This window comes from Macaca thibetana, chromosome 17, assembly GCF_024542745.1.
Source record: "Macaca thibetana thibetana isolate TM-01 chromosome 17, ASM2454274v1, whole genome shotgun sequence".
In the NCBI taxonomy this organism is placed as follows: Eukaryota; Metazoa; Chordata; class Mammalia; order Primates; family Cercopithecidae; genus Macaca; species Macaca thibetana.
Genome location: NC_065594.1, coordinates 92,159,534 through 92,178,320, shown reverse-complemented (window position 1 = coordinate 92,178,320; position 18,787 = coordinate 92,159,534). Strand labels below are relative to the sequence as shown.

At 49.7% G+C, this 18,787-nt stretch overlaps 1 protein-coding gene across 10 annotated transcripts in view; it reads right to left on the bottom strand.

The window, feature by feature from the left end:
- ATP11A (ATPase phospholipid transporting 11A) overlaps positions 1–18,787 on the bottom strand; it is a 186,010-nt gene that overhangs the window by 60,035 nt on the left and 107,188 nt on the right. For all 10 annotated transcript variants that reach the window (XM_050766700.1, XM_050766701.1, XM_050766704.1 and 7 more), the window contains 5 exons: positions 15,787–15,876; positions 14,553–14,633; positions 10,175–10,282; positions 3,267–3,395; positions 154–257 (listed from right to left, as the gene is read on the bottom strand). In XM_050766700.1, coding sequence (XP_050622657.1) covers positions 154–257; positions 3,267–3,395; positions 10,175–10,282; positions 14,553–14,633; positions 15,787–15,876 — 512 coding nt within the window. The remainder of the gene's footprint in view (positions 1–153; positions 258–3,266; positions 3,396–10,174; positions 10,283–14,552; positions 14,634–15,786; positions 15,877–18,787) is intronic.

Here is an 18,787-nt window from a genome sequence, read left to right as displayed (position 1 = left end):
AATAAGCGATGTATTTTTGACTCAGTCTTAATCTTTAAGCAGTGATTTACATTCTCTCCAAACCACCAGATAGCTGGACTACCTGGGGTGAAAAGCAAGAGCAACATTGAGGGCATAAAATCCGTTTCTAAAGAACCCGAAGCCCCTTCTTACTTGTAGAGGTCGGGCTGGGGCTGCTCACACTCGATGGTGGCGTGAAGTCCGCCGATATCCTCCTCCGTATGGAAGCCCTTGGTGTCCTGGACCGCATAATGCGTCTACAAATGCACAAGACGTGTGAGCTCACCGCCAAAACGGTCAACACAAACCCAGACACTGCTGCCTCCAACCAAGTGATTACAAAGCCTGGCTGACCCTATGAGTTTGTACACGTTCGATAGTTACAGGAAGATAAGGTACTACTGTTATTCCCGCATCTATTAGGTGCCAGAAAATTCTAATCCTTCCATTCTTACCCAGTGTCCTCAACTTAAAACTAACAGGACAGGAGCAATGCTCAAATTCTTCAAGTGTGGACACTGATTTATCTGTCAAAGCAGTAGCCAGTAGCTATTAATTAGGAAACAAATCCAAGACCTGAAATATCCCTTTGCTTTTACAGAATGCCCTGCTGTTTACGGGGAGTGGTCACGGGATCACTTCACTTCACTTCATTTTCACTACCCCGCAACAACCTGCCCGTGCCCGTCGCTGTTGGGTGGCAAACGCCTTCTACTTAACTGTTCGCGTGGCCTGGGCCAGGAGACTCCTCAAGCCTGCGTGTGCGTCAGTTTTACCCAGAGCTTCTGAAGCCCCTGATTCCTGGGTTCAGCCCCAGAGTTTCTGATGCAGCGGGGCTAGGGAGGGCCTGAGAACTGCACTTCTAAGACGGTGCCCAGTGATGCTGATGCTGCTGCTCCCAGAGCACATTTTGAGGCCTGGTGACCTCAGTAGCATCTGTGAGCACGAGCAGGGGGCTGAGGGCGGACCTGAGGTGGGCATGAGGGCTGCACTGGCCCTGCCCTGGGAGGAGAGAGGAGAAACTTGTGCCCAGGGATCTGGGAAGAGGCAACAGCATCTCTGAATCCCTTCCTGTGTTTCTTTCTAGTGGAAGAGTACTGGACAAATAAAACACAGGAGTTAGAACAAACGAGAGAAACAATCACTGCACCATCACCAAATGCACAAATCACGGGGACACAGTCACCGCTGCATCACCAAGCACACAAACGGTCACCGCTACGTCACCAAGCGCACAAACGGTCACCGCTGCGTCACCAAGCACACAAACGGTCACCGCTGCGTCACCAAGCACACAAACGGTCACCGCTGCATCACCAAGCACACAAACGGTCACCGCTACGTCACCAAGCGCACAAATGGGGGTCGGGGGTAAATGATCGCTGCTCCATCACCAAGGGCACAAATCAGGGGGCGCTTACTTTCTAAATTCAGTGGGAATTCTCTAACTATATCCTCACAAGAGCCCCTGGGAGACAGGGCTGTCCCCATTTCACAGATGCGAAGAATCCAGATAAGTGAACAAGCCTGTGCAGTCATGTGAGCCCCACGGGATCCCAGTAGAAGTCGCTGTACCCTTCCCACGCCCCTACTCTGCTTTTAAGGAAAGGGTTCAAATAATTCCAGTCCCTCCAGCTAAACAAAATGCACAAAAATGACATTAGAGAACACAAAACTATTATGCAAACTGCAAAGCCACAAAAGGTCAAAGTGCACTAGCTATTTTAACATCTTCCACAACTGCTACAACGTTTCATCTGGACAAACATGGTACATCTGGAGGCCCACAGCATTTGTTCCCTAGCATGGCTGGGACTCGTCTGAGCCTGACCAGCCACAGTCTGCAGGAAAGGGGTGCAAAGACAGCCACTGGCTGCAGAGTGTGAAGGGCTCACATGGTCTCTGGGTAGACGGAACCTTAACCTCCTCCCAGGTTCCAGAGGGACCAGCAGCCGCTTACAATGAATTCCTGAATCATCCAGGGATTCCAACCCCCCAGAAGCTGCTGACAATCTATTATGTTAGTGTGTTCATTCTCTGGGATATGCTACACAGAAAATGTGAAAGCAAATTTAACTGAAAAAAGTCCACAGGATTTTCAGTTCCTGATACATATCATGAATTATCTATGAAAGACTAGCATATCCTTCAGTGATTTTGTACAGAAAATGTCTCTATCTCATAGTAGAAATGGCTTATACCACAGGTATTACCTAAACACCATTTTAGAGTTGCACTTTTGTGAGTTCATGACTTAGTTGAATCCACTGAGCTATGCTCACTTTCATAAACTCCTTAGAAACTTCCAGATTTTTTAAATAATAAGAATCTTAAAATTAATGGTGCTGTATCTTTTCTTTTATGATTGACAATTAAAATTCTTGCAGCATCAACTGCCTGTGCAGAATTTTATACTGAGTGCAGGAAATTACTTATGTAGTGATTTCAGAAAATCGTGATTAAAATCCTGATTACATTCACAAAAATGACACTCAGTGAAGTAACAGGCAAAATCTAGAATTGCGTGTGACTTTTCACATAATTCTAGGCCAGTTTTCACATTAATTTTAACTAGTAGAAAGAAAATTCTTAAAATTCCAACAATCTATTCATTAAATCCTGAATTTGACACATTAGCTAACTGACACAGGCTAACACTGAAGTTATTTCTGTTAACCTGAGGTGATTGGTTGTTACAGACATTGAGAGTGGAAAGAAAAAGTGGGAAAGAAATGGGGAGGTGTAAGTCAAAGAACACAAGGTAGCAATATTTAGGATGAACCATCCAAAGACCCAACGTACAACATGAGGACTAGAGCTGACAAGAGTGTGTTGGGCTCTGGGTTTCTGCTGCACTGAGTGGACACGAGCATGTTGGGCTCAGAGTTTTGCCGCATCGAGTAGGTTATGGCTGCTCCTGCACGGGTGCCAGGGAAGAGAATGGGAAACCATGTGAGATGTGGATGTGTTAATTTGTTGAACTCGAATAACAATTTCTCTATAAAAATATGTATCTTATAACATCATAATATATGCCTCAAATACACACAATACAATTTATTTTGAAAAAGGAAAAAGAAGAAAGTGGAAAACAGGAGGAAGGAAAAGTGAGGAAAAACTTGGCTGGCATAACTCCCTAGGTTTTCATTGTACACACTGAAAACGCTGACTTTTCAAACAGGATGTTAGTTTCTGTGGCCACACAGGCATAGTCTGAAGCACGACAGGAAGATCCTGCCCTGGAGTCTAACGGAAAGGCCCCTTACTTTATGGCTGGATTCTCCGTCCAAGCTGGCGGTGGTGACGTGGCACGTCCCGTCTCCCCGGTTGCTGGAAAGGAAGATCAAGTCACAGGGAAAGGTCTCATCCTCCTTGACCATGACAATGTCCCCAACCTACAGGACAAAGCAGAAAGGACGGTCAATGGAAAGCTCCTCCGTGAAAGCTGGCCCGTCGTGTGGGACTGCTTCCCTCAAGCTGCTCATCTAGTCACAGGTAGATGAGGGGATGTGGACGTGGTTCCAGGAAAAGACTCTTGCCAGACATTCTGCTGGGACCAAGGAAAGACCAGGTCAGGTTTCAATGTTCTAACTGCAGATCAAAGAAGTGGCAAAGTACAGCACTATCGAATATTGCGCAGCAAAAACACAAACACCTGTAACAAGGTTATCTTTGATTCAGACCAACGAAGACGAGTTGGAGTGTTCCATGAGCGCGGCCAAGTGGGAAGTACTCCTGGGATAAGCTCTGATCTAAATCTAGGCGTTTTATGAACCAGGTACTTGAGTTCTGAGAGTTTCCCCATCAACAGAACCAAGGCGCTGCCCAGATCACCAAAGCATGAGGACAAATAAAGCAAAAGTGGCAACAACGTTTCAAAAACTAACGTAAAAATCAATCACAGAAAGTTCATCATGTGGGTTTTTAATGAAAGGTTATGGTCTAGTTTGTATCTGTATCCATTTTACTTCATCAGGGAGGAGGGCATCACAGTGGCCTGGGCTGTGTGTCTGGAGGGCGAGGAAGGCATCACAGTGGCCTGGGCTGTGTGTCTGGAGGGCGAGGAGGGCATCACAGTGGCCTGGGCTGTGTGTCTGGAGGGTGAGGAGGGCATCGCAGTGGCCTGGGCTGTGTGTCTGGAGGGCGAGGAGGGCATCGCAGTGGCCTGGGCTGTGTGTCTGGAGGGCATCGCAGTGGCCTGGGCTGTGTGTCTGGAGGGCGAGGAAGGCATCACAGTGGCCTGGGCTGTGTGTCTGGAGGGTGAGGAGGGCATCGCAGTGGCCTGGGCTGTGTGTCTGGAGGGCGAGGAGGGCATCGCAGTGGCCTGGGCTGTGTGTCTGGAGGGCGAGGAGGGCATCGCAGTGGCCTGGGCTGTGTGTCTGGAGGGCGAGGAGGGCATCGCGGTGGCCTGGGCTGTGTGTCTGGAGGGTGAGGAGGGCATCGCGGTGGCCTGGGCTGTGTGTGTCTGGAGGGCGAGGAGGGCATCGCAGTGGCCTGGGCTGTGTGTCTGGAGGGCGAGGAGGGCATCGCGGTGGCCTGGGCTGTGTGTCTGGAGGGTGAGGAGGGCATCGCGGTGGTTTGGGCTGTGTCTGGAGGGCGAGGAAGGCATCGCAGTGGCCTGGGCTGTGTGTCTGGAGGGTGAGGAGGGCATCGCGGTGGCCTGGGCTGTGTGTCTGGAGGGTGAGGAGGGCATCGCGGTGGCCTGGGCTGTGTGTCTGGAGGGTGAGGAGGGCATCGCGGTGGCCTGGGCTGTGTGTCTGGAGGGCGAGGAGGGCATCGCGGTGGCCTGGGCTGTGTGTCTGGAGGGTGAGGAAGGCATCGCGGTGGCCTGGGCTGTGTTCTGGAGGGTGAGGAGGGCATCGCGGTGGCCTGGGCTGTGTGTCTGGAGGGTGAGGAGGGCATCGCGGTGGCCTGGGCTGTGTGTCTGGAGGGTGAGGAGGGCATCGCGGTGGCCTGGGCTGTGTGTCTGGAGGGTCTGGAGGGCATCGCAGTGGCCTGGGCTGTGTGTCTGGAGGGTCTGGAGGGCATCGCAGTGGCCTGGGCTGTGTGTCTGGAGGGTGAGGAAGGCATCGCAGTGGCCTGGGCTGTGTGTCTGGAGGGTCTGGAGGGCATCGCAGTGGCCTGGGCTGTGTGTCTGGAGGGCGAGGAGGGCATCGCGGTGGCCTGGGCTGTGTGTCTGGAGGGCGAGGAAGGCATCGCAGTGGCCTGGGCTGTGTGTCTGGAGGGTGAGGAGGGCATCGCAGTGGCCTGGGCTGTGTGTCTGGAGGGCGAGGAGGGCATCGCGGTGGCCTGGGCTGTGTGTCTGGAGGGCGAGGAGGGCATCGCGGTGGCCTGGGCTGTGTGTCTGGAGGGCGAGGAGGGCATCGCAGTGGCCTGGGCTGTGTGTCTGGAGGGCGAGGAGGGCATCGCGGTGGCCTGGGCTGTGTGTCTGGAGGGCGAGGAGGGCATCGCAGTGGCCTGGGCTGTGTGTCTGGAGGGTGAGGAGGGCATCGCAGTGGCCTGGGCTGTGTGTCAGGAGGGTGAGGAAGGCATCGCGGATCTCGGCTGTGTGTCTGGAGGGTGAACGATCATCAGAACCCTCGAGTGAGTGGCTGCAGGGCTCCAGCCAGTCTCGCTGCCACTCGGGAGGCATGCCAGGATCGAGGCATCACCATGCTTCTGTCTACACTGCAAACAGAGTTCTCTGTACCACTACGTGATGGTCACAGCACACTGCAAATTTGTGAGACTTTAAAAGCAGAGGTTACTCTTCCCAAATGGACCTATGGGTTTAGTAAAATCCCTATGGAAATCCCAGTAAGGATGTTTATAGACATAAATGAACTAATTGTAAAATTTACATGGGAAGGCACAGGCTCTAGATTAGCTAAAACAACCTTGAAAAAGAAGACTGAAGAGGAATGAATCCGTATCCCTAATACGGGGCTTCTGAGATAGCTACAGTGACCCACGGTGTGGGATTGGTGGGGCATGGGGACGGAGATCAATGGGACAGACCAGGGAACCAGAAACAGACCCACGCAAATGTGTTTAACTGATCATGACAGAAGGCAAGGGCCACTCCGTGGAGGAGGGACAACCGGCCAACCCCTGGTGCAGGGGCGATCGGACAGCCACAGGCTAAATAAGGACAGAAACAAACCTGACTGAAACCTCATACCTTATACAAAAATCATCTCAAAATGGATCATGAACTAAAACGTAAAACATGAAACTATAACACTTAGAAACATGGGAAAAAGTCTTTGGGTCTTAAGATCAGGCAAAGAATGCTTCATTCAGGCACTGAATGTAAAGTCTGCAAAAGAAAAAAAAAAAAAAAAAACTCAGCTGGGCGCAGTGGCTCACTCCTGTGAGCACTTTGGGAGGCCGAGGCAGGCAGATCACTTGAGGCCAGGAGTTCGAGACCAGCCTGGGCAAAATGATGAAACGCCATCTCTACTAACACTAAAAAATTAGACAAGCATGGTGGTATACACCTGTAATCCCAGTTACTTGGGAGGCTGAGGCAGGAGAATAGCTTGAACCTGGGAGGTGGAGGTGGCAGCAGGCCGAGATTACATCATTGCATTCCAGCCTGGGCAACAAGAGCAAGACTGTCTCAAAAGAAATAATAATTTAAAAAAAAAAAAAATCAAGAAATTGGACTTGAACAAAATTAAAAATGTTGGCTTTGTGAAATATCCTGCTGAGTGTTCAAAATCATATACCTGACAAAGTACTACTATCTAGACTATATGACCTCTCAACATGTAACAGTAAAAAACTCAAAGAATCCAGCTAGAAAAATGGGTAAAAGACATGAAGAGTTACTTATTTTTGTTTTGTTTTATTTTATTTTATTTTTTTGAGATGGAGTCTCGCTCTGTGGCCCAGGCTGGAGTGCAGTGGCTTGATCTCGGCTCACAGCAAGCTCCGCCTCCCGGGTTCACGCCATTCTCCTGCCTCAGCCTCCCGAGTAGCTGGGACTACAGGTGCTCGCCACCACACCTGGCTAATTTTTTGTATTTTTAGTAGAGATAGGGTTTCACCGTGTTAGCCAGGATGGTCTCACTCTCCTGACCTCGTCATCTGCCCGCCTCAGCCTCCCAAAGCGCTGGGATTACAGGCGTGAGCCACCGCGCCCGGCCAGGACATGAAGAGTTGTTTTTACTGACGAGGATACACAGATGTCAAACAAGTGCGAAAAGATGTCCCACAGAGCCATCGGGGACACGTTTAAGCTGCACCGAGACATCAGGAACAGCAGTAACACCCAGGGCTGGGGAAGATGCTGGCAATGTTGTGGGTGGGAATGAAATGGGATAGCCATGCTGGAAAACGGTTTGGCAGTTCCTTTCAAAACCAAACGTAGATATGCTAGATGACCCAGCAACTGAACTCTTGAGCTTTTATGCCAAAGAAATGAAAACTAAATTCACAAGAAAACCTGCACAAAGTATTCATAGCAGCTTTCTTGATAACAGCCCTAAACTAGAAAGGTCGAAAAGCCCTTCAGCTTGTGAATGGTGAAACTGCGGTATGCCCACATCATGGAACGCTCCTTAGCAACACAAGGGAAGGAACAGCTGGTGCACAGACTTTGTGAATCCCAAGGGAATTAGACTGCCTGAAAACAGACAACCCCAGAAGGTCACAGGCTGCAGGATTCTCTTTATATCACATCCTTGAAATGACAAAATTTTCGAGCTGGGCAACACATCAGGGCAAAGGGAACACAGGATGCCTCTGTTTTATTACAACCGCATGTGACTCTGTAATTACCTTGAAATAAAAAGTTTAATTAAAAAAGAAAAATTAATTAAAGGAATGCTTTTCTAGGACACTCTAGTACCCTCAAAGGCCTGAGCCATTATGACCGATGGAAGCCAGATGCCTGCCGTTGCAGGAAAAGCCTGATCTTTTCTTTCTTGTCCTGAGTAGCCTGTTTAGCATCCTCTCAGTTACAACACACAGGAAACAGAGAAGGCATTTCCCACAGGAGACTGATACATTAAAAATTCAATTTTCTGCGGGCAGACACTGTTTAGGTCTATTTTTTAAGAAAGATGTTTAGCTACAAGTATGAAAGGCTTTGCAAGGGAAATAGAATCATGAAAGGAAATGGCGTTGAAGGCCTGGAACTGGACGCCTGCTGACACAGGCATGGAGCTTGTGGCTGTTCCCCAGGCCGGGGCCATCTGCTCTCTGAACCCCTGACCCCTAGGGAAACCTCACTCACCTGAACTCACTGATGGAAAAAGCTGTCTCAGAAGCATTTAAACACCGGGATAGCACATTATAAGTGAAAATGTTTAAACGCTTACAAGTACATTTGGTGATGCGTGTGATACACAGAACAGTGAGAGCAAGGTGAGGCAGGGGGCTAGTGGTGGATGCCAGCTACTCTGAAGGGCCTCTGAACGCCTCCGGGGTCCCATCCCACTGGACAGGGAGGGGCTGCGGCCTTGTCCGGAGAGGCTCACTGAGCCCAGGCTGGCCGGGCTGCTTGGAGGTCCTCCTTCCTCCAGGCTTCTGGAATGCACCTGGCTCTCCACATGCACGGGACCCAGTGGGGTGCTCCCTGTCTCCCTCACCAAACCTCCTAAGGCTCGGCAGGGAAAACAGCCAGGGGAAGCAGTGGGGTTGCAGGAGGGAGGGAGGCGTGGGAGTTTGCAAGAGCCAGGCAGGGTGCACGAGGACCAGCGGGGGCAGGAAGGGGCCGGCGTGGGCCTGGCACCTAGATCCACCTCAGATGGGGGAGTGGAGCAGGCTGCTGACCGCTACCTCGACACAAATGTGAAAACCACACTCATGGTTTCTACCTATACAGGTGATTCCAAATGACTAGTACAAGTTTGAAAATATCTCATTTAAATAATTTAAACACATATTTTTAAATATATTGAGATATTAGTTACATGAATAATTCATTTGAAACGGATTTAAAATGCAGCCTTCGAGAAGAACTGTAATATTCCCAACACAAAGAAACAATCAATGTTTGAAGTGACGGACATCCCAGTTACCCCAACTTCATCATTAAACACTGGTGTGCAGGCATCAAAATATCACATGGACCCCAAACTATGTACAACTATTATATATCAACAAAAAATAAATTTTTTGGCCGGGTGCGGTGGCTCATGCCTGTAATCCCAGCACTTTGGGAGGCCAAGGCAGAAGGATCACGAGGTCAGGAGATCGAGAACAGCCTGGCCAACATTTTGTTAAGACCCCGTCTCTACTAAAAATGCAAAAATTAGCTGGGCGTGGTGGCAGGCACCTGTAACCCCAGCTACTGGGAAGGCTGAGACAGAAGAATCGCTTGAACCCGGGGCAGAGGTTGCAGTGAGCTGAGGTTGTGCCACTGCACTCCAGCCTGGGTGACAGAGCAAAACTCTGTCTCTAAAAAAGTAAATAAATACATTTTTAAAAAATGCAATCTTCGATGAGGTATTCTGCTCCAATTTTCATAAATTTCCACCTAGTCGAGTTTATATTTATATGATTTTATTATACTTTACTCTAAAACAAATTTTAGAAACAGTGTTTCCAACCTTTCCTTGCCTTGATTGGTTCGTGTGTTCCCATAATGATTTTAAATTCCACCAATCTTGGTGTGGGATGCTGGTGGAGGGAGTCTGTGTGTGGGGATGGGGCAGTGATAATGGTTTTAAATTCCACCAATCCTGGTGTGGGATGCTGACGGAGGGGATGCTGTGGTGTGCGTGTGTGTGTCTGTGTGTGTTGGGAGGAGGGGCAGTGGGTACACCCACTCAATTCTGCTGTGAACCTAAAACTGCTCTAAAAAGACATAAACAAACAAAAATTAAAAGTAAAAAAAAAAACGTAGTAGGGAGCTTGGGCCTGTACCCAATAAAATACATTATTTTTTTGCCATTTTTTTTTGTCTGTTTTGCCAAAGAAAATAAAAACTTAAAAAAAATGATTTGTATTTTGAAAATGTTTTGAGAGACAGGGTCTTTCTTGGTTGCCCAGGCTGGAGAGCAGTGGCTACTCACAGGCACGGTGAAGCCTGCTGAGTGGCCTCCGACTCCCAGGCTCGGCGATCCTCCCTCCTCAGCCTCCTGAGTGGCTGGGACTGGAAGCGCGAGCCACCGCACCTGGGTAAAACTTATTTTTTAAACTGTTACTGGACTTCACCAGGGTAAATGTGTCGGGTGTCACTTACTCGCAGCTTTCGACTTTGTTTCCGAACGAGCTTGCCGTGCTGAATGAAATGAACAGGACACTGGTTCATGGCATTGTCCGCTTTATGTCGAAGCCAGTCTTCGTAACCCTAAAAAAAGGAAGCAAAGAAGGGAGAGAGGAAGCGGAGACAGAGGGAAGGAGGAGAAAGGGAGGAGAGACAGAAGGCTTGCGTTTAATTATGTCTAAGCATAATCCAAGCCTGTGGGGGTGTATTTTTTCAAAATCAGGACGCATTACACACACTATTCTTTGTATCCTCAACAGAGCATTGGCATATTCCCTTGGCAATGCGAGCTGCTTTAAATGTCTGCAGTTGTAGAACTGCAAAGACGTTGGATAAAGATGCTCATCGAAGTCTGTGTAAGTACTATATAACTGTACTTTTTGTGCCTATTCATGACATGGCCTTAGGATAAATTCCTAAAAAAGAAGCGTCTGAATGAAATGACGAGCAAGCCTTCCAGTTTCTTCACATCCACACCGAAAAGCCCTCAAGACTCCAGTGGGGCCAGGCACATTTCCACCCGCTGAGTGTCAATCTTCTGCTTGGAAAAGCCCCCAATGGCCATTCTTGTCTTTCATTAAAAACTGGCTGTTATGAGATCTGGCAGCCCAGACTCTTGGTGAACCACCGGCTCACTCTGCGACACCTGCAGCAGCCTTACGGTTCTCCATGCGTTTCTGCGTCTGGGTAACCCACATGGGAAACATCGCATCGTGACTCCTGTGCACGCGCAAGCATCCTGCTGGAAAAGCAGCCCGAGCTAACCCCGACCCCAGCCGCGCTGCCAGACCTGCATGCCTTTGACAGGCACAGACACCCGCACTCCAATTCCAACCACCAAGGCACACCCTCTGCTTGGACAGTCAGGTGGTATCTTGAAAGCAGCAACAATAGCAGATGCAGCACGCAGACAATTCCGGGGATGACGAACATGCCTTTGTGTCTGGCGTTGCCGGGTGCAGGTGCCTTAGATAAGCATGGGGAATGCCGTCCTCAGTAACAACCCCCAGCATGTGAGAGACTGCACACCAGGGGCCTACAGGCGTCCACCGCATCTAATGAGCACCAAGACTGGGAACACAGCTCTGCCACACACAACACACAACCAGGCAGGATGGCAGCAGGAAGCCTGTGCCACGGGCTCGCTGCACGTACGCTGAGACACACAACCATGCAGGATGGCAGCAGGAAGCCTACGCCATGGGCCCGCTGCACGTATGTTGAGAGAGCCTGTGGGGCAGGAGGCTCACTGGGGGCCTCCTCCCTCTGGGCCACGTGGCGGCATCAGTGGCCCTGTGACCGGAGTCTTTTCCAAAGGGAACATTAACAAGGAACCCAAAACCTCCAGCTTCTGGAGAATTAAGAAGCCTGGGACGCATGGATGTCCAAACATGCGGAGCTTTCTCCAGCCGTGACCACTACTGTGACACTGTGGCATCTGATTGCTTTTCAGAGATTCCTCCCAAATCGCTGAAATACTCTTTCTGGGGAAACTGAAGAACAGTCTTCCTGGAAGGTGGCAGTGGGTAGATGATTCCTGGGTTCATTAAACACACTTATTTAGCACCAACTGCATGCTCAGTAAGTGCCAGGCACCAGAGTCCCACAGACAAAAGACCTTGTCCCCAGCGCTGCTGCTCTCAGGATCGGTGGGGAAGAAACAGAAGTAACTGCAAGTTCAGTGCAGGTGAGAGACACCCAGCACCCCCGAGAAGCCCAGTGCCCAGGCTGCGGAAAGACGCCAAAGAGGAGGTTGCCCAGGAAAGCCCAGCAGTGAGGGAGCCCCCAGGTGCTGGCACTGCCCACTGGTCAGCCTGGCTGGAACCGGAGGGACATGTGAAGGCCCAAGCATGTGACCGGCTGATTGGAGGGGCCCTGCACACAGCAGGGGAGGCTGGGTGCCACAGGGAAAGGCTGCTCTAGCAGGACCTGGGCGATGGCAGTGGCAGAGCCAGGTGCAGTGAGATGCCCGTCAGTGCCCAGGTGAGACACCGGGGAGATGGTGTGAAAAGAGAGGTGGGAACCCAAGAGAAAATCAGGGAGGCCTCTGTGAGTGCAGGGGGCTTTCCAAGGCAAGCGAGGAGGGGCCGGGAGCATGGGGACCCCAGCACAAACGTCCCTGCTGGAACCAGCGTGTGGGGAGGCCGTTCGGGGAAGTCGCGGCTGCGGACAGAGCCGCCGCTCCCGAGGAAGAGGGACGAGGAGGTCAGTGGTGGGGGAAGGCCGAGGGGGCGGGGACACTCTGGCGCACACAGGTCCAGACCAGCAGTGGGGGAAGCGAGGCCGTCCCCAGAGTGAAGGCTGGGTAGCAAGACGCGCGGGAGAGGAAGAGACCCCTCCGGCCAGGGGCAGGGGTGCTGGTGATGGGGCCCAGACCTGCAGCTCTGTTCATTCACCACCTTGCCCTGACCCCTCTTAACACCCCCAACAACACCCGCCCACTGCCCTGGGATGGGAGGGGACACAGCAGGGAAGGGACACAGCCAGGGAAGGGACGCAGCCGGGCCGAGGACACCGCATGTTGTCTGGGGCCATGGTCTGCACAGTGTAGACAAGCGGCCTCTGCATCCATGGGGGCTCAGGCTCCCCGGCTGCTGCCTCTCTGGCCCAGATGCGTCTTCAGAGCCACCCTCCCTACTCCGCGCTCTCCTCTCCTCTCCTCTCCTCTCCTCTCCTCCAGGACGCTCCTGGAGTCCTCAGGAGTTTCCCGCTCAGTGGGGTCCCCGGAGGGATGGAATCTTTAACAAACGCAGAGCAGAGGACGCTGAAGAACAGCGCTGGGCCTGCCTCCCGGGCCGGGCTGGAAAGGACATAGCCGCAGAGCCTCAGCCCCTTCTCTCTGCTCCCCTCGAGGGGCTCAGCGGTCTCCTTCCCGTCTGCAGCCTCTGCTCCTACCACACAGATGTGTCACAGACAGCATGGGACGCCCTCACATAATCTCCAAGATGGGTTCCTGGAAACTGCGACTTTAGGCCCAAGGACACACAGCAGGTCCCCGAGTAACATCGTTTCCTTCAGCACCATTTCCTTGTGAAGTCGATGACAAAACCTGTCCTCTTGCTTAAAGTCGAAGTTTGCAAGAGCCACCGACACGGAGTGAGGCCTTATCCCAGGTAGGGGCTAAACTGCCTGAGTCGCGGGCAGTGAGTCCTTGGGAAACCTGAGTTTCCCTCACGTTGTTTTCCAGGCAGTGCAGTTCATCTTGGCTACTGTGCTGTGTCCTGCCCCGCCTCGCAGAGGAGCCACCCATTTCCTTATGGGAGACCCTGGGCTTCCCGAGTCCTTTGCTAACCAATGACGGCCACCATGAACATCCCAGTCCACGTACCCTGGTAGGCACGGCCTGCTCTGGCCTAGTGAAGACACACAGGCCCCAAGTACTGACTACACAGCTGCATGCTTATCATCTGCACCGGCCCCTGTGTGTCCACATCTCTGCCTGTGTCAGATGTTGCCACCTGCTGTGCTTGGTGGCTCCGCCACACTCCTGCCGGGTGCCCGTGGTGCCTGCCTCGCCACGCCCTCTCCAGACTTGCACATCTGAAAGCCGATCTGGTGGGTGTGAAACACAAACGTGCTCAGCAGCATGATTCAGAGCAGCTAAAACGCAGAAACACCTCAAATGTCCATCCACAGAGGAAGCCATACACACACTGCGGGGTGTGCGCGGCGGACCGTGACTCATTCATCAGATGGAACGAAGCGCTGACGCCTGCTCAGATGCGGAGAAACCTTGAAAACATCGTGCTAAGTGAAAGAGCGAGTCACAAAACACCGCACATGAGCCGTGAGCATGAAATGTTTAGAATGGGCAACTCTACGGTGACAGAAACGTGAGTCTCTGCCAGGGACGGGGAGGAGAAAATGGGGAGTGACTGAACATGTGTACGGGGAATCTGCGGGTGATAAAATGGATACACGGAGAGTAAAACTGAGATGTATTCTTCTCCATGTTAGTCACTGGCTTTATTTACCAGGGCTATGAAGGAAAAACAAACCAACAAGAACCACCCCATTTGCCGGAGTCCATAAACAGCATGTTCTCAGGTGGTCAAGACAGTCAAGGATGCGGAAAGGTTAAGTGACTCATCTGAATCAGATCATCCCTGGGTGATCTGGGATGTGAAAACCATAGATTTCTTCTCAAATTCACATGGCGACAGAATAGCAACGAAATGACATAACATCTCTTACTGTGCTACAAGTATCAACACAGTTATAAAAATGAATTTCTACAACTTGGTTGACTTTTCCATGAACTAGCTGAAACGAACCAATTACCTGGCTTCGAATGAAAGGCAATTCACATGGCAAAGATGGCGACTTGCTTGCGTTTCGTCTGTAAAATGCTTACCTGTTTGATAGCCGTGACAGTAATGACGAAGAAGAGTGGAAGTCCACTTGTCACTGGACTTGTGGGTGTATCAATAATCAACTGCAGAAAGACAGAATTGTAAAATCATCTTCAAAAATGCAAATGACTGACTTTAGGCAGGTTAGTTTGCCCTGAGCCAGCACTCCCCATTCGCTTTGACTTATTTAAACCCTTTGCTGGCACCTGACTCTGCCCACCATGGGAGATAGCAACTAAATCATCCTATTTCACTGACTGTTAAAATGAGGGCACCTTTTTTAAATTAAGGAACATGCTCAAGGAAACCACGGGGAGTGGCCGACACAGTCTGAAGTCGGGGCACGCCTTGTGTTAATTCATCCCTCGGCTTCAGTGTCACATTTTAATTACATGATTTGAATAATGTTGCAAAAATTTTAAAAGTCCTTCAATAGTATTTTGTAGGATTTAGAAAAATTAGAGGGTTGTTCTTAAAACACACCTGGCACATTGCTCCCTAACTCATACCCTGAGACATTTTTTCCCTCCTTTTTTCTTTAAACTCTCTTTTCATGTGTACTGTCTTTGGATTTTCTTTTTCTTTTCTTTTCTTTTTTTTTTTTGAGACAGAGTCTCACTCCGTCTCCAGGCTGGAATGTAGAGGTACGATCTCGGCTCACTGCAACCTCCCACTCCTAGGTCCAAGCGATTCTCCTGCCTCAGTCTCCCGAAGAGCTGGGACTACAGGCGCACGCCACCACGCCCAGCTAATTTTTGTATTTTTAGTAGAGATGGGGTTTCGCCATGTTGGTCAGGATGGTCCCTATCTCTTGACCTCGTGATCCTCCCTGAGTGCTGGGATTACAGGCGTGAGCCACTGCGCCTGGCCTGGATTTTCTTTAGAACATCCACACACATTTATGAAGAGTAAAGTAAGTGGAACAATGCATAGCTTGGCTGTGAACTTGTCCAAAAGATAACAAAGCTCTGACTTCCCTCTGGTACTAGAAGGAAAGGGGCAGGAAAGGCAGTCACCAACTTAAACCCAAAGTGGCGTTGTGTGTGCTAATTTAGCTTGTGTGGATCTCACAGAACCAACACGTTTCGTCCTTCCTTAAGAAAATAAATAAATGAATCGTAGGTGAGGGGCACCACGCCCTTGCGCTTTCATTAGCCGTGTGGCAGTTACCTGAGAATAAAATGTCACTTATTTAGATTTATATCTGATGAGATGGAAAACAATGACCGGCCTTACCTGCACCAGAAATATGATAAGGAAATAAAAGTTGGCTACTCTTCTGAATTGTTCAAATAAATTCTTGGGTATAAAGTTCCAAAATGTGTACTGCATAAAAGAAAAACAAACATCCATCATTTAGATCAGATTTTACTCTCATAGTGTTACTCTAGGCATAGTAAGTAGCACTGGATTTTACAGTACAAAATGTTTAGCTTTAAATATAAAACTAGTAATTCATAATTTAGAGTGTTTGTTGACAGCTAAGACGGCTGAAACAAAGTGTATACTCTGAAACACGTATGTAAATTACCGAACTCCAGAGAATTCAATATAAAACGCAAGGTAGCTCAACAACAGTTTGATTATTGAGATGTCTTTTATAAAATGTAAACCTGTGATCATTAACTCAACACATTAGCATTTTACTTCAGTAATTTCTGCATGATCTCTCCTCTGAGTGACAGCATGACGGGTGATGACAGCGAGCTGAATGGAAGCCTTCACTCAGCTCCAGGTGGCTTCTGAGGCAGAGGTGTTTCTTGTCCACAGCCCAGGCACAAGGGCTTTGAGGCCTCAGGGGGAAGGAGAGGAAAAGGAAGCCAAGGAGGGCAGGGAGGGGATGTCGGGGGAGTGAAGTGAAGGAGGGAAGGAGGGGAACGAGGGAAGGAGGGGAAGAAAGGAGGAAAAAGAGGGTAAGGAGGGTAAGGAGGGCAGGGAGGGAAGGGAGGGGAAGGAGGGAAGGAGGAGAAAGAGGAGAAGGAAGGAGGAAAAGGAAGGAGGAAAAGGAGGGGAAGAAAGGAAGAAAAGGAGGGGAAGGAGAGGAAGGAGGGGAAGGAAGAAGGAAAAGGAAGGTAAGGAGGGCAGGGAGGGGAGGGAAGGTAAGGAGGGCAGGGAGGGGAGGGAGGGGAAGGAGGGCAGGGGGAGGGAGGGAGGGGAGGGGGGAGGGGAGGGGAAGGAGGGCAGGGAGGGGAGGGAGGGGAAGGAGGGAAAGAGGGGAAAGAGGAGAAGGAAGGAGGAAAAGGAAGGAGGAAAAGGAGGGGAAGAAAGGAGGAAAAGGAGGGGAAGGAGAGGAAGGAGAGGAAGGAGGGGGAATGCCCAGTCACCACAGCCTCTCCTCTCCACACTTCTCATTTTGCCTCTGTAGCAGTTTCATTCAACTGCTGTGTTGAAAACAACGTCCCAGATGTCACAAACCTTCACTGAGTTTGGAAATAGTTTCTAAAATTTCATCTGACACGTTTTTACGCCATAATGAAGACAGTCTACCGAGACCGGAGGGAAGTCTCCCAGCCTGCGCTGCGGCCTCTGCCGTCTGTGTCTCTTCAACGGGTGCTTACTTCAAAACCCCACTCCCAGGTGGGTTCTGGCTCCGGGAAGCCGGAAGTAGTTGTCAAATTCTCACACCAAGAACTTCTTGAGTTCCAGGCTCATGAACATAAGTTATTTGCAATTCCATGTAACAACTAACGCCTGGTATGGTCCTAAACTAACCAACATATTCTGAATTTGCTGTTTACAAATATTTCAGAGGAAATCCACGTGTGTCTTTTAAAACTTCTCTGCCTCAAGTTTCCAGTGGCTTAGAGAGTATATAAGGAATTTCCATTTTCTACCCTAATTCACATTTACAAAGTGATTTTTTCTTTTTTCTTTTTTTTTTTTTTGAGACGGAGTCTCACTCTGTCGCCCGGGCTGGAGTGCAGTGGCCGGATCTCAGCTCACTGCAAGCTCCGCCTCCCGGGTTCCGCCATTCTCCTGCCTCAGCCTCCCGAGTAGCTGGGACTACAGGCGCCCGCCACCTCGCCCGGCTAGTTTTTTGTATTTTTTAGTAGAGACGGGGTTTCACCGTGTTAGCCAGGATGGTCTCGATCTCCTGACCTCATGATCCGCCCGTCTCGGCCTCCCAAAGTGCTGGGATTACAGGCTTGAGCCACTGCGTCCGGCCGTGATTTTATCTTTCATAACAAAGTTCCTTAATGAGGGTAAAAACCGAGTAGTGGTTCCCCCAAGTTCATGACAACTACAGCCGTATTTTCAGTTCCTTTCTCAGGTTGACTGTAATGAAAAGGGCAAGCGGTGCTCCAGGAGAGTTTCTAGTGTTTTAAAAAAGAAACTAACTTTCCAGGTCCTCCCTAGCTCATCCCGCCCTACCCATCCAAACACCCTTATTTTCCATGTGTTGCTTGGTACCAGGCTTTTATCAGATATGTGTTTTGCAAATCTCTTCTCCCAGTCAGTGGCTCACATTTTAATTCTCTTAACTGTATTTTGCAAAGGATAAGTTTTTAATCTTCATGAAGTCCAACTTACCAATTTTCCTTTCATGAAGAGTGTTTCTGGTGTTATGTCCAAAAATTTGTTGCCAAACCCAAGGTCACCTCGACTTTCTCCTACATTTCTATGAGTTTCATTGTTATACATTTTACATTTAGGTCTATGACTCATTTTGAGTTAATTTTCTTGAACTGTGTGTATGATCACCGTCTATAGTCACAGTTGCTGGTTTTTTTTTTTTTTTTTTTTTTTGCATGTCATTTTTCTAGAACTATCTGTTGAAAAGAAATAGTGCTTTTCTGTCTGCCCTGAATTGCCTTTGCTCCTTTGTCAAAGATGGGTTGACTCTCTGGGTGGACGGGTTGACTCTCTGGGTGGATGGGTTGACTATCTGGGTGGGTTTACTAGGTAGGTCAACTCCCAGGCTCTCTATGATGTTTCATTGATCTATTTGTCTATTCTTACAGCAACACCACACTGTCTGGATTACTACAGTTTTACAGTAAGTCCTAAAGTTGGCTAGTGTCAGTTCTCCAACTTGGTTCTTCAATACTGCGAGGCTATTCTGGGTCTTTTGCCTTTCCACATAAATGTAGAATCAGTTTGTTGGTAGCTACAAAGTAACTTGCTGGGAATTTGATTAGGACTGTATTGAATCTACAGGTCAAAGTGGGAAGAACTGACATCTAAAAAACATGGAGTTTTCTCCTCCATGAAGATGGAACATCTCTCCATTGACTTA